The following is a 15,797-nucleotide window of genomic DNA, read 5'->3' on the forward strand; positions in this document are numbered from 1 at the left end:
ATGTACACAAGCCCTGATTGGACCAATGATGAACACAAGTTCTAAATGGACCAATGATGTACACAAGCCCGGATTGGACCAATGATGTACACAAGCCCTGATTGGACCAATGATGTACACAAGCCCTGATTGGACCAATGATGTACACAAGCCCTGATTTGATTAATGACATACACAAGCACCAGTAAGACCAATGATGAAGAAGTCATGCAATGATTCGACAAAAAACTGTGGGCAGAAGCATTGACGTCATCATCAATGACTTGTTGTTTAGATGAGGGTTGAACCCGGTTAGGGCTGAAAGTGGGTGATGCATGCCCCGATTGGCCCATTGGCAACAGACACTAGCAGTGATACGACAACCACAGATGAAAGAAAGAGTGAGTAGACAAACGTTAGTGATCCCAACGTCTGATAAGGTATTAACACAAGTGGTGGTCAGCGACTGCATACCTTGGGTGCTTTATCAGCCTTAAGTTTCCTCAAAACATCTCCCTGTTGAGAGACCTGCTCATACAGGCCAGAATGAGCAGGGGAGGAGGAGGAAGAGGAGGAGGTCGAGGTGGTGGTGGTTTTGGGGCAGGGAGGAGCAGCGTTGGAGGGAGGAGTCATCCCAGGTTTATAATCCTGACCGGTGATCTGTTTGAACTCCGCCTTGAGAGCCATGAGCTGCTTCACTGCTGCGTCAATCTGGTCCTGGTACCAGCGACAGTCAGATTAACAACTTGAACCATCATTGGTGCCAAGCTCCAGGTAACCATGCCAAAGTCATGCGCCACTTAGCATAGATTCCATGATGGCAATGAGTAGACAAAAGACGACACAAAACCAGACTGGACTGATGACAATGAAGACTAGTCCATTAGTCCGGAATGAGTTCAAGCAATGATGAGTACAAGCAACTATTGGAATAATGATGACTAACGCAAGTCCGTCTTGAATAATGATGAGACCAAGAACTAATTGGCCTAATGATGAATACAAGCACCTATTGAACTAATGATGAACACAAGCACCAAAAAAAAGCACCAAAAAAAAACAATGACAAAGTCATGCAAGGATTGGACCAAAGATTATGGGCACAAGCATTGAATGAATCAACAATGATTGGATTGCTCAATGTTTAGATGAGTGTTGATGGCGCAAACTCGGTTAGGGCTTAAAGTAGGTGATGAATGCTCCGATTGGCCTATTGGCAACAGACACTAGCGGTGATATGACAACCACTGATGAAGCAAAGGGTGAGTAGACAAACGTTAGTGATCCCAACATCTGATAAGGTATTGACAAAAGCGATGGTAAGTGACTGCATACCTTGGGTGCTTTTTCAGCCTTAAGTTTCCTCAAAACATCTCCCTGTTGAGACACCTGCTCATACAGGCCTGAATGAGCAGGGGAGGAGGAGGAAGAGGAGGAGGTCGAGGTGGTGGTGGTTTTGGTGCAGGGAGGAGCAGCGTTGGAGGGAGGAGATCCAGGTTTATAATCCTGACCGGTGATCTGTTTGAACTCCGCCTTGAGAGCCAGGAGCTGCTTCACTGCTGCGTCAATCTGGTCCTGGTACCAGCGACAGTCAGATTAACAACTCGGAACATCAGTGGGGCCAAGCTCCAGGTAACAATGCCAAAGTCATGCACCACTCAGCAAATAAGCATTGACTGGATGATGGCCAGGCAATGAGTAGACAAATGACCCACAACCAGACTGGACTGATGACAATGAAGACTAGTCCATTTGTCCGGACTGGACTAGTGATGAGTACAAGCAACTATTGGATTAACAATGACAAATTTAAATCCGGGCTGGAATAATGATGAGTTTAAGATCCTACTGGACTAATGATGATGAACACAAGCCTTGATTGGAATAATTATGACTTCAAGAACCAATTGGACTAAGGATGAGGACAAGCACCCATTACAACTATTGATATACACAAGCATGCTAGACCAATAATGATGATGAAGTCATGCAATGATTGGACAAAATGCTATGCGCAGAAGCATTGACGTAATCATCAATGACTTGTTGTTTGGATGAGGGTTGAACTCGGTTAGGGCTGAAAGTGGGCGATGCATGCCCCGATTGGTCAATTGGCAACAGACACTAGCAGTGATATGACAACCACAGATGAAAGAAAGAGTGAGTGACAAATGTTAGTGATCCCAACGTCTGACAAGGTATTAAAACAAGCGGTGGTCAGCGACTGCATACCTTGGGTGCTTTTTCAGCCTTAAGTTTCCTCAAAACATCTCCCTGTTGAGAGACCTGCTCATACAGGCCTGAATGAGCAGGGGAGGAGGAGATGGAAGAGGTGGTGGTGGTGGTGGTCTTGGGGCAGGAAGAAGCAGCGTTCGATGGAGGAGTCATCACAGGTTTATAATCCTGACCGGTGATCTGTTTGAACTCCGCCTTGAGAGCCAGGAGCTGCTTCACTGCTGCGTCAATCTGGTCCTGGTACCAGCGACAGTCCCATTAACAACTTGAACCATCAATGGGGCCAAGCTCCAGTTACCATGCCAAAGTCATGCACCACTCAGCAAATGAGCATAAACTGGATGATGGCCAGGCAATGAGTAGACAAATGACGACACAAAACCAGACTGGACTGATGATAATGAAATCAAGCACTGATTGGACAAAAAACAATGAATACAATTCCAGAGAGGAAAAATTATGAGTACAAGCACCAATTGGACTAATGATGAGGAACACAAGCCCTGATTGGAATAATAATGAGTACAAGCACAAATGGGCCTACTGATGAGTACAAGCACCAATTGAACTAATGATATAAACAATGGGACTAGACCAATGATGAAATAGTCATGCGATTGGACCAAAGATTATGGGCACAAGCATTGAGTGAGTCAACAATGGCTTGATGTTTAGGTAAATTAATGGTGCAAACAAGGGTTGCCGCAGTGTGGACATTTTCACACCGAGTAATACGCTCGTGTGAACACCGGTATTACCGGTATAAACGGTATCAACTTTGAAACTATAGGTCAACCGCCATCTTCTCCGTCAAATCTCCTCTCACACTCTGTGCAGAGCGCCAATTCTCGGCGTCTTATAACGTTCTATATATAATAGTATATATATATAGTATAATATAATTTTATATATCATAATATCACGGCCAAAAGCTCTGTGCGCCTCCGGATGGCCGTAGCACGGGGAGCTCACTTAGGGATTGGGCTTCGCAGGGTTTGTTTACCGGCGTTGCTATGGTTACCGGTCTTGTAAGGAAGCACATCAATTCTCGGCGCGACAATTCTCCCGCACAGAGCAGAACTGTGGCCTATTCTACACATTTTAATTTTCTTAATTATATTATTCATTTTTACTGAATTTGCTTTTTATTACTGAAAAAAAAACGAGCAAACGGTGTTGGCCTCAACACCGGTAATACCGTATACCGCGGCAACCCTAGTGCGAACCCGGTTTGCTCTGATTGGCAACAGACACTAGTAGCGATAAGACAACCACTGATGAACCAAACAGTGAGTGGACAAACGTGAGCAATGATCAGTGAATTGCTGCATACCTTGGGTGCTTTTTCAGCCTTAAGTTTCCTCAGAGCATCTCCCTGTTGAGAGACCTGCTCATACAGGCCTCCTGGAGCAGAGGAAGAGGAGGAGGAGGTGGAGGAGGAGGCGGAGGTGGTGGTTGTGACGGTGGCGGTGGCGGTGGGAGGAGCAGCATTTGTGGGAGTCATTCCAGGTTTATAATCCTGACCGGTGATCTGTTTGAACTCCGCCTTGAGAGCCAGGAGCTGCTTCACTGCTGCGTCAATCTGGTCCTGAAACCAGCGACAGTCACATTAACAACTTGAGGGATCATTGATGCTAGGCTACAGGTCGTCATGAACACAGATAAACACAAGCAAAGAATGGCCAATCCCAATAAACGTAAGCATTCATTGACCATATTCCACAATTAGACCAATAAAGATGTTATGAATAAACAAAAAGGACGATTGACCCAACAATACTCATCGGACAAGGCAAATATTAGATAACAATTGATGAAGGTCTGATATTTAACTAGATTCAAAGGATGGCTTGGCCATGCGATCCAGGGGCTATTCCCAGACGGTGTGTCGTCAGTGTGCTGGTGAAAGCAAATTGACGTTGGAATAGTCAATGAATGGGAAACACTATCGATCGCGGATGGTGTCGTTCTCTCGGACTCGCCCAAGTCAAGTCAATGTGTTGGAAACACTCCATATGCCTGGCGGCGGTTATGGGCCACTTATCAAAGTAGCACATCGCAGTAAGCTAGCTCGATATTGAAATATATCAATAAATAAGCTCTCTACTAGATATGTCCCCGGAAGTGAGGGGTTTCAGGGAATATGACGGCATTGACACGCACCCAAATGTAACGGGCCGGTACCGTGAACAAGACAACGCATTTCCCAGTGACTGAACATTTTTGGATTATGTGCATTTGATCAAATTAAACTTGGCTGCATACCTTGGGGGCCTTCTCGGTCTTCAACTTCCTGACCAGCTCGCCCTGCTCGGTCACCCTGGTGTAGATACAGGAGGAGGAGGAGGAGGAGGAGGAGGAAGAGTTGGAGGAAGAGGAGGAGGCGTTGGTGGTGGCAGCGGCCGGGGAAGGAGGGGTCATACCAGGCTTGTAGTCCAAACCGGTCTGCTCTTTGAACTGAGCCTGTGAACAAACACACCATTGGTCCAAGATAGAGATTAACACTCAAACCATGTAGTAGAGAATATCATTTTGAGAGTTCAGTTAGAGAAAAAACAAAAAAAAAAGGCATTAGTCCCTTCCAATTAAGTTAATGAATCCCTAGCCCAGCAAAGTGATGAAATGAAAAAAAAATGCCTCTTTGTCTGCATTGGAAGATATTTACAGAACAGCAAATCTTCAGAAGAATCCTATCTTCAATGTATCACACATATGCCATTAATTGCCGTCAGTTGCCTTGTCAACTTATTCATTCTCATACACATCGGTGTAATAACTGCTCAAGTGTCACAATTGAAAATCATTTTTGTTTTACCAATTGTTGGCTCCGCCTGTGCTTTGGTTTCATACAGTGTGCGATTGTCATACCAAGTACATTTCCAAGTACCTTCAAAGCAAGCAACTGCTTGACAGCCTTCTCCACCTCCTCCTTGGGAGCCTTGTCAGCCTTCAGCTGGCGGACAGACTCAGCCTGAGCCACGACGCTGGAGAACACGTCTCCTGCTTGGGCTTGGGTCGGGGCCGGGGATGAGGCTGGCGCTTCTCTCTTTACCTTTCCAGCGGAGGCAGGCTAAACAGAGGAAGACAGCCGAATAGACTTAAGTTTAAAGGTCCCATGGCATGAAAATCTCACTTTGAGGTTTTCTAACATTAATATGAGTTCCCCTAGCCTGCCTATGGTCCCCCAGTGGCTAAAACTTGCGTTCGGTGTAAAACGAGCACCAGGTTTCCTGCTCGCCTTTGTAAAAAGGAAGCTCAAGCGCGCTGATTTGGAAATGCATTGCCCGCCCAGGGAATTTGGCCCGACAATGAGCAAAGACCTTGCGAGCGCCACATGTGTGTGTGTGTGTGGGGGATTTCCACAACGAGACTGTAGCTGGGGTTATCTCAGCCATCGTTGAGCCCCGCTGCTCGCCGCCTGCTGCCACAAGGCACCACCACCGCCCGGCAGCGGGCAGCGCGCGGTTCAGTCTACATCAGATTGATGCGGAAGTGGAAGAACCAGAGACGTCGGAGAACCTGACGCAGTCGTTTGTGATTCATAATATCGTCTGGAGGCGCACAAAGCTTTTGGCCTTGATGATATGTATTATATGATATGTAGGCCTATTAGGCTATATGATATTATTTAGATATACAGCTCCAGGACTGTAAGTGTTGTAGGCCTACACTTCTTTATTTGGATAACCGTTTTGCTGTTGGTGTGTCCGATGCGCATAACACGTCAGACTCTCGTCTCTGGTATTCCACAATGAGGCTCGTAGTGGGGGTTAGCCATGGTTCCCAGCCATTTTTGCGAAGGTATTGGGGGAAGGAGAACGTCTTTGACTCCCTGAAGTACATGAACCAAGACATGGAGGAGAAAGGGATTGTTGCCCGAGATTGTCTCCCGCTTGAGCCCCGCTTCCGAGGCACCACCGCCTCGGCCTTGCCCGCTACAGGAGGCGGTGGTGTCTAAGCGCTGCCCGCTGCCGAGGCGGCGAGGCTCAGACGGGAGAGAAAATCGTGGTCAACAATCCCTTTCTCCTCCATGTCGTCATTCAGTCTACCTCAGATTGATGTGGACTTGGAAGAACCAGAGACGTTGGAGAACCCGGCGCAGTCGTTTGAGATCCATAATTTCTTCTGGAGGCGCACACAGCTTTTGGTCGTGGTAATATATGACATAAATATCTATGCATCATATGATATTATTTAGATATAGAGCTCCAGGACTCCCGAATATTTACAGAACACGGCCAAAGGCTGTGTGCGCCTCTCCATTGCAATACATCCACTGTACACAGAGCATGGTACCGTGGCCGCCAGCTGCTCAGGGCCACACCCCCACCCTCCTCCTTGACCCGCCTCTCTCCTCCTCATTTGCATTAAAGCTACAGACACCGAAACGGCGCGTTTGGGGAAAGCTCAATGTGCGACTGGCTCGTAGTGGCTGTAATTCTGCACCACGGCTGAATTTCGGGAACGTCTTCAAATACTATGTTAGGGGCCCACTAATATCTATAGTAAAGCATCCATAAAGTAGCATGCCATGGGACCTTTAAAAGACGTTGACAGCCTGGCACAGAACACTTTGACAGTACAGATCACGAAAAATCTATATCTCATCTATATGCAACACCAAAGTGGACAGTCATATTAGTATTATAAGAAGCCTCAGTTCGACTTTCTATTTATCTACTTAAAACAATGTGGTGTCATCCTAGTAAAAGGCCCTTGTGGTCCCATGGTTTGGGGACAATGGCACTCACCTTGCTGCTGGGGATCTGGGCTTTGTTCTTTGAGCCGGAGGTGGGCATCTCCTTGGTATGGCCATCAGGGATGTAGAGCAGCACACAAGGACTTTCCTTGCAGCTGTTGGGACTACATACACACACACACACACAAAAGAACAATGGCTCAATATTCAGATAACATGTAAAGACCAGACTCCTAGCCAATCCTCCTCTTCAACATAATGCTTGGCTCTAAAGGCTTGAGGATAAATAAACCAACATGGTTCATATTACACATGTCGCACTATAAGACCACTCAGGTGTCCTCCATGAAGTCTCACCTAATTGGCTCATAGGGCTGGTCGCAGATGTAGAAGCCCCGCCTCTGCAGCTGGATGACGTCACCTTTCTTCAGGTCTTTCAAGCAAGGATCTCCAAGCATCTGCTCCTCTAGCTAACACAGGAAACGATGCGAAAAAAATATTTGAAAAAGTACTAATAGGCATTAGTTAAATCAACACGGTAATCTCTAAAACCTGCCACGCTAATTACAAGACTTCATACATTGGGGTGAACAATATGGAAAAAATTTATTACTTTCGCACAATAATAATAATGTATAAATCAAAATACGATTTAATATTCTCAGTCCACCCGACATCCCTTGCATTAAAGCATATGGATATGCAAGGCATCAGACAAAAACAACTCCTTATATAGTCATATACATTGTGATTGTTCTAAGGGCCACCCATCTTTCCACTAGCCAAGCATCGTGGGTCTCGTGAGGCCGGACCTTGCTCTCCTTGTTGATGAAGGCCTTGAAGTCCTCCTCCTTGCCCAGGACGGGCTTGGTGATGAGGTGCAGGTAGTTGATGCAGACGGCGGGCAGCAGGGGCGCTCGCTGGGTGTCCGTCAGCCACGTGATCTTGGTGGTCTTCTTAAAGTCTGTGTTCTCCAGGTTCAGACGGGCCTCCAGGGAGGACACCTTCCCGCCGGCGTCCCTACGTCAGCGCGGAGAGAGAAGAACACGCGCTCAGCCATGGGACCCGTGTTCAACGTGGAAGTTCGGCTCCATTTGGACTCGTGACGGCAGTTGGAAACGGCCTCTTGAGAATTAAACAGGCTGGGTTTTATCTACTCAGAACCTCATCACTGCCCGCCCAAATGGCAGTGAAACCAGGCTCGTTGCTCTTCCACTCGTCGTGAGACTCTGGGACTTGGAACAATCACTGTCTTGTTCACAATGAAAAATCACAATGAACAGCAACACATGACATGCTCCATTATAAGGTCTGATACGAAGGCACAAAGCGTTTGTTTGGAACTGTTGAGAACGGTTGACTCTTTTGTTTATCATTGAAAAAGAAAATTGGCGAAGCCATGACATCACTTACAATGTCTGTCGGTCTTATCGGTTGCCGATTTTGCCCCTTACTCTACCGTGGTGTTAGAAGTTCTCGCGACATGAGAATCATTGCGCGCTTACTTGTTGATCTTGGTGATGATGAGGTTGCCCCAGTTGATGAAGGTGACCACCTCTCCCACGGAGAAGGTCTCGGCGTCGGCTCCGTCCACCAGAACCTTGGGTCCGTACCACACCTCCTTCATCCCGACCTCGGTGTTCTACCGCCGCAAAAGAGCACCAAGTTTCCGTTAGAGAAACCCAGCAGGCAGGAGTTTTGACTGGACTAGAAACCTGTACAATAAGTTGTGCAGGTTTCAGTGTTTCCCTTTTATGTACTCAGAATAAAGGCTGGTGTATGATCAGCTCTCATCACATTTTTCCCTTCTCGCTGTTTCGAATACCCATCGGCCATACACCTCGACCATAAATACAACGATATAATTCCGATTGCACATAATTCATGCTCAAGTTTGTTGTTGGGTGTTAACAAACAATCCAGGTGAGGATGAGCAGGTGAAGTGTGGAGCTCAGGACCACAAAGAGGTACAGGTTGGACGGATCACCTTGGGATGTTTGGCAGCCATCTTCATCTCCTCCACCGCGTCAGAGACCGCTACAGGAACCACGTAGGACTTGGAGAGGGCTGTGTATCTGGGAGCTACTGGATCAATAACCTGAAACACACACACACACAAAATGTAGAGGACATCATTAGAACGCAGTGCTACAGTTCTGCAAGGCAACCATAGCAACATGCTTCCATGTTCATGCAGAGGATGGGAGCCATGACAAGAACTGTGCAACATCAAAGATTTGCCAATCGCTATACAGACGATACTAGTTGAACAGGTTTTTTTTCAGTTGTTTAAATGTCTAACGAGAAATACAGGAAATACACCAGCATTAGTCCGCTCTTTGAAATGTTGGCAAAATAAAAAAAATGTAAAAGGTTTTGCTGGATCAAGAGGCATTATGTACCCATGGGCCTTGAACAATGGAGCCGTATTTACTACACAATTTGTTGATCATGATATTCTTACATAATCGCTGCAGAGATGTTATATATCAATTCTGAGATTGAAACCTGCACTATGTCACTCTTATACTGCAGCTATGTACATACCGTTTACATAAAATAATATGAATTAGAGTTTTTCAAGAATTAAAAAGCCAATCGACAAGTCGCCATGGAATCGTTTTGTTTTTTTTACAAAATTGCTTCTGGAAAACTTAAATAGTGCCGGTTTAAAAATCTAAGCACAATGGTCAACTTCAGCATTGTCAAGGTCCATTTTCACTTCAACAAAATGTTGACCAGCCGAACAAACTTGATCAGTGCAAAAAAAGAAGAAAAAAAAAGCAGTAGCAAAAAGCCAAAATAAGATGCGTCCATCTCTGCAATTTTCTGTTGCTCTTAAATAATCCAGCACACATATGGCCATCAAAGCATGGAGGAGGAAGGTGTGAACTTAATGTGTTTGATTGTAAATGTAACCCTTAACATTACCAGATACTTAAAATACCATATTAAATACCATTAAAGAACATCTTACTTGTTTTAATTTCACAAAAAGGAAACTAGTGAGAACAAGTACCACATGTATGGCAGCGACAATAACCAGCTGTATTTTAGAATAAAGTCCAGGAAAAGTAACTATAATAAATCCAAATTGATCATTCAAATTTGAATAGTTTCTTATTCCTCATTAACATGGGTTTCATATATACTGCGTTTGAGGTCCATCACCAAACTCCAAGCTGCCCCATACTCCCTAAACTGCAATGGCATTGCTTCAAAAGGAGTTCGGTCGAATGTTTGCGCCTCTGTATAAAGTGACTGGTAGGAAGACAGGAGCAGGGGACAGTGTGTGCACACTCCCACACACACACAGACACGTGTCTGTGCATGAAAGAATACGCGGAGGGAGTGAGGGCTGTATGGGCTGTGAGGAAGGAGGAGGACGAAGAGGAGGACGAAGAGGAGTACCTTCAGACTGCTAACTGGCAGCTTGGAAACAGAAGAGTGAAATGCACTTTAATGTCTCGGACAGGACAGAGAAAGAAAGGGGGAGCGCTACAACATCACAAGGAAGGGGAAGCAAGGACATTGAGTAACAGAAAAGTGAACAGAAAGGAAAGTGAGAAAGGGAACTAGGGACCAACTAAAAGGTTAGTGCAGACGTGGGTGATGGTGCAATTCCTGGGCCAGATGCTTAGCTCAAGGTCAAATCACCATGATAGGGCATGAACTATGGCTGATGGGTTTCTTAAACCAACACGAATAGAATTCTTATAATTGATTGCAATTAGTATACATTGCTTTCGTATTCCCTACGGTCATACATTTATTCAAGATACTGGTCAGCCAAATCCATCATATGCTTCAAGGTGTGCATAGTCAGAGTAAAACACATATTTTCAACACAAATTAAAATAAGCCATATTTCCCTACATGGGTGTTCTTAAGACTGGATATCTAATTCGAAGTCTGCAAATCATAACCCTTGCCAATCAAAAAAATGATCCTACTTGAACGGCTGCCTTTCGATTCTCTTTGAATTGGATAGCAGTGAGGAGATCCAAAGAAAGAAATGCAACGAGCATCACAACCCAATCGATCCATGGTTACGACCACAACATTTCAAACTAGGGAGCTGTGCCTTGATGGGTAAAAACAGTGTGGTTTCCACACACACACACACACACACACACACGTTGTGCCCGTGATATGAACTATGTTTGTGGCAAGTTTGGCCAAGATCTGCTGAACGTTGTGGGCGAACATCAGGCACTGGATTTGAGAGACCAGGGACTTAAAGCTCAACTCTTGGCAACAAGGTTAACTGCACACTTAGGAAAGCTCGCCATGTGTACATGCTGAGTTTATGTCCCTCTTGTCTGCGTGCAACTGTTTGGAGCTATAAGTAACAATTCTGTGGTAAATGGTGGGACAAGGCAACAGTGAGCATGGCAGGAGCAAGGACATGGGACTGCCAGGTTGGGTGGAGGGAGTTAGCCTCATGAGAACATCCAGATATAAGTGTGTGTGTGTTCGGCAATATCAGACTGGCCTTGGCTGGGCAAAAAACAAAATGGCCATCATGAATGGCCGCATTTATGTTGCTTACTTTGTTAAAAACTCCCACTAATCAGACTGATAACAAATCAAAAATCTTTCTGATCAAAGCCTTCCTTTGATATTTCTGTGAATTATTAAACTACATTATTCCGTTTAGATTGGATAAAACCGTTTTCACTGCTCTGATGACTGCAACACATTTGTTTTTTTAATTCCGAAACACTGCGACGTTCCTTGCTCCATCATGGAGTGAAAATCCCTTTCATTAGCGCAGATTCTTCCTGCTATAATGTGGTTATTTTCGGAAGCGACGGAGCAGCTCGATGCCAAATCGTGCTGCGCAGAGAACCGGCTGTGAAGTCACAGGATCAGGATGGTCTCACGAGGCTTGGAGGAAGTACTTAGGGAGAGGAACCCACACTGACAAGACATTTATTCTACTAGGGTGTAGTTTGATCATGTAATCCACTATACAGTAACATTTATGCGCCTCATCTAGTTCATTTTATTGCATTAAAGTCAATCTTTTAATTAACTTCAGGGAAACGCAAGTTAAAAAGTAATGAACCCTCCTTTCCCCTGAGATTAAATAAAATCCCCTCCTCTGAGGGGGAGCAAGATGAGAGGAAGAGGAGATAACGATGAGAACAAGATGAGGAAAAGAGGGGACCGATCTGTGAGGTTGGCCAGTGTTAGTGGGTTACTGTAGGAAATGTTCACAGTGTTAGTACAGTTCATGTACAGCATCAGTATAGTATGTGTAGTGCGTTTGTATTCGTGTTTTACATAACGTTTTTCAGTGTAGTACATGTATAGTATATGTATGGTGGTGGAGGTGGCGGTGTTTTGAATGCGGAGGGAGACAGCCAATACCCAAAGCCATGCTAGCAGCACAGTGCATGGCCAAGACGAGCCATGAGGGAATTCATAATACACATAATCATAGACTCATTGTTGTCCTACAGGACTGAATCATCATCTGGTAGGACAATGATGAGGGCATTCATGAACCATGTAGAACCACTGATCTCAAAGACTTCCAATCCTTTGATTATCCGAATGATAACCAAATACCAAATAGGACGTGGCGTAATAAAAAGGCTCGTCATCTGATAGTTTAAGTCGCTAACAAGTAGGGGTGGGAATCTCTTGGCACTTCATGATTCGATTCAGATTATGAGGTCAACGATTAAAAAAACGATTATCGATGCAAGAATTTTTTTTATGTACATTTCAATGCGTGATTTTCAGAAATATATACATCTGAGTTTGCTACTCAGAGTTTGCTAATCACTTCCTACTTTTGTGATGATCATTAAAGAAATTAACAGATTAATTACCGTATCTAATATTTTATTAGAGAAAAAGCTTCTGTCACAAATATGACTTTCTATGCACAATACAATAATCAATGCAGCTTGCATTACAAAACAATATGGAAGTATGTCAAAAATAGGTTTCAGTTTTCTTTTCTTTCTAATCTTTCTTTTCCATGTCATTAAAGAAAAAGCTGTTCTTGAATTAGAAGGAGTTCTTGTGTCTGGCTGTGAGTTTACGTGCATGCTATGCGTAGACTGAATCGCAATCGTGTCATGACAAATCAGATTGGCCAATACACACTGAAGATAAATTAAATAATTTTAAAATTACTAAAAGTTATCCCTCTCTGGTGAACAGAATGTTGCAGCAGGCAAACAAATAAAATGAAAATCAGATTATTAATTTATCTGCATCAAGACGGAATCGTTCTAGAGAGAATCGCGATGCATCGAAGAATCTATTATTTTTCCACCCCTACTAACAAGTACCGTCCAACCCTAGATTGACATTGACAGCCCAAATTGGCGCAGACTGAAATGCCTCTGGATTCAATTGAATAGATCAACAATCAGAGCATCGCAACGTTTGAGAAATCCACGTGAAGTCCAACTGGGACCCCAGTCTGAAGCAGGGGGCTAGCCAGACTCATACAATTTGAGCTCGTATTTTTGGTCGGTTCCCAGGCTTGTGAAGCCCATATGGAAAGTCTAGTACTCAATAGACTAGACTTGTACCAGAAAAAGACCAGACCATCCATATGAGCTTCACCCAGATGAACATAAAAATACAATAGAAAAATACATTAACCATACCTTTTTGTTGAAGGCCCAGATTTTGTCCCACTCCATGTTCACTACGGATCTGGATCCACCCTATTATCGCAGAAGACAAACCAGTTTAACTCGTCACCAATTAACCAAAAGAAAAAGGGACAACGAGACCCTTGGAAGGCGGGTTTACCTGGGCTGCGATGAACTGCTTGAGGCCCTCCACCGTCATACCCCTCCTCAGCACTCCTCTGACCGTGGGGAAGCGTGGGTCGTCCCTGCAGGTGGCCAGGGGGAGAGAGACGGAGGACAGGGCGTAAGACCAGAGACAGAGATCCCAATTTAACTGAAATCAACAATTGATCTCGTTTGACAATCAAGACAGGCCTGTCACTCAATGCATTTGAAATACTAAAACACGTCTGCGTAATCATGTTAATACTGGGGCTGTTAAAATTTGTGTGATAACAACGCAAGTTCTGAATTCATTTATAGATATTTTTGTCTTTCTTTACATTCAACTAAACTTGCAATAAGTGACTGCCTGATTACAATCGCAGTAAGAGACAGCCTGTTTACAATTCCAAAATCTGTTGTGCAACTTATTTTAATTTAACTACACTTGTAGCAATGGTTGGTTTACAATTGTAATAAGTAACAATTCCCAAATCTGTTTTCTGCAAAATTCATATTCAACCAACACTGAGTGAGTCAATCGAACTCCCTCAAGATCTATTAATCTAGTTTTTGCTTATCACGTACATTTGGTATTAATTAGTGCGGAATTCCATTTGATAATCTCATTTAACTTGAATTAGAGTATATTTAGAATATTATTTAAAATGTCTGATAAATCGCGAGGTAACTCACCAATACCATGGGATTAATCGCGATTAGAAATTGTAATAGTTTCCCAGCCGTTGTTAATACATATCTGGTGTTATCGTCTATGAGCCATGTAGGAGGTGTGCGTGACTCACCATCCGTCCACGTAGCCCTGGTCCACGAACCAGGTGAGCTTCCTCTTGGACAGCACCGTGTTGTTGAGGTTGAGCCGGGCGTACTCCCAGATGTAGGGCTTGCGGAGGCGCAGCGCGTCGATCACCCAGTAGAACTGGTCGTCGCGGTCGTGGTACTCGGTGGTCCTCAGGGCGTGGGTCACCCCCTCAAGGCTGTCCACGATGGGGCAGGCAAAGTCGTAGGTCGGGTACACCCTGGAAGCGGAGGTTTGAGTTATTGGTAGGAGCGGAACGGGTTACGGATCACAAAACACGGTTTGGATCGTGTCACGGTTTTTTAGTTACGGTTCGGATCAACAAAAACAACAAAAAAAGATAAGACAAATGTGACTTAGCTTTCATTTGCCTTTTTTGTTTTATTATCAACATCCATCTATCCTGGTGCCACAGTGCCGGCCATTGAATTTTTATTATAGTGCACAGGGAAGCCAAAGTGCTCCCATACAGGTGATTACAATGATGCAGGAGGCTTCTCCAACTCCTTCGCTCGGCATTCTGTGCCGCTTATTGTTCAGTAGCCTATTAAACATGCGCCGATCACGCGAACAACATTGCATCGTCGGCCAATCCACGGATCACGTGCGGTCTGAACCGCGAGGGTTGATCTGTACGGATCACGGATCAACCCTGATCCGTGCACCACTAGTTATTGGATTGGAAGTTTTGTCCTCCCCGCCATAATGCAGCACATATCACCATAAATGCTTCACACCCTTAGAAAGGGGACCAGCCATCGATGTTCAATATTATTTTAGTCTCCAGGTGACCCCTAACAAGCCCCTTCAAATAGAATAACTGCTATGATATGTGTTGTGGCGCAATCTAGGGCTAGACCCTCACATTTTGGGAGACTTTACACAAGGGTGGGTTGTGACCGGTCTCAGTACATCCATTGCAAATATGAGACATAGCATTCAGTATATGCAAGAATATCAAATACAAGAAACTGCACTTCTACATCGTAAATGCCTTTTAAAATAGCTTGGAGCGGTGTTCAGAGGCCCTAAAACAGGGGGTTGGATAACGTGAAGGTACCTGTATGTGGTGCCTGTGCGGGGATGGGCCGCGTTCTTGCAGCGGAAGAGGGTGGGGTCCCTCAGACACCCGTTGTTGGAGGCCATGTCGATCTTGGCCCTCATGCAGCAGCACTGCCCGGCCTCCGACCCCGCCTTCATCTCGGCCCACATCTTCAAGTTCTTCTCCACCGCTGGACGAGGGGACAGAGCACACAACTTATTAAAATTGATTTTTTTTTTTTTTAAGAAAAATAATAAC

General features: G+C 44.8%; 1 protein-coding gene across 7 annotated transcripts in view; it reads right to left on the reverse strand.

Moving 5' to 3' along the window:
• Positions 1–15,797, reverse strand: part of eprs1 (glutamyl-prolyl-tRNA synthetase 1) — a 30,250-nt gene that overhangs the window by 10,470 nt on the left and 3,983 nt on the right. For 4 of the 7 annotated variants that reach the window (XM_030377391.1, XM_030377396.1, XM_030377395.1 and 1 more), the window contains exons 9-23: positions 15,558–15,729; positions 14,484–14,717; positions 13,697–13,781; positions 13,549–13,608; positions 8,901–9,011; positions 8,419–8,555; positions 7,726–7,933; positions 7,271–7,383; positions 6,966–7,077; positions 5,102–5,284; positions 4,480–4,677; positions 3,548–3,802; positions 2,212–2,451; positions 1,315–1,554; positions 454–696 (exon numbers count right to left, since the gene is read on the reverse strand). In XM_030377391.1, coding sequence (XP_030233251.1) covers positions 454–696; positions 1,315–1,554; positions 2,212–2,451; positions 3,548–3,802; positions 4,480–4,677; positions 5,102–5,284; positions 6,966–7,077; positions 7,271–7,383; positions 7,726–7,933; positions 8,419–8,555; positions 8,901–9,011; positions 13,549–13,608; positions 13,697–13,781; positions 14,484–14,717; positions 15,558–15,729 — 2,591 coding nt within the window. The remainder of the gene's footprint in view (positions 1–453; positions 697–1,314; positions 1,555–2,211; positions 2,452–3,547; positions 3,803–4,479; positions 4,678–5,101; positions 5,285–6,965; positions 7,078–7,270; positions 7,384–7,725; positions 7,934–8,418; positions 8,556–8,900; positions 9,012–13,548; positions 13,609–13,696; positions 13,782–14,483; positions 14,718–15,557; positions 15,730–15,797) is intronic. The other 3 variants (XM_030377393.1, XM_030377397.1, XM_030377398.1) reach the window with 3 other exon arrangements.

The sequence above is a fragment of the Gadus morhua genome, chromosome 14, assembly GCF_902167405.1.
Source record: "Gadus morhua chromosome 14, gadMor3.0, whole genome shotgun sequence".
Taxonomy (NCBI): domain Eukaryota; kingdom Metazoa; phylum Chordata; class Actinopteri; order Gadiformes; family Gadidae; genus Gadus; species Gadus morhua.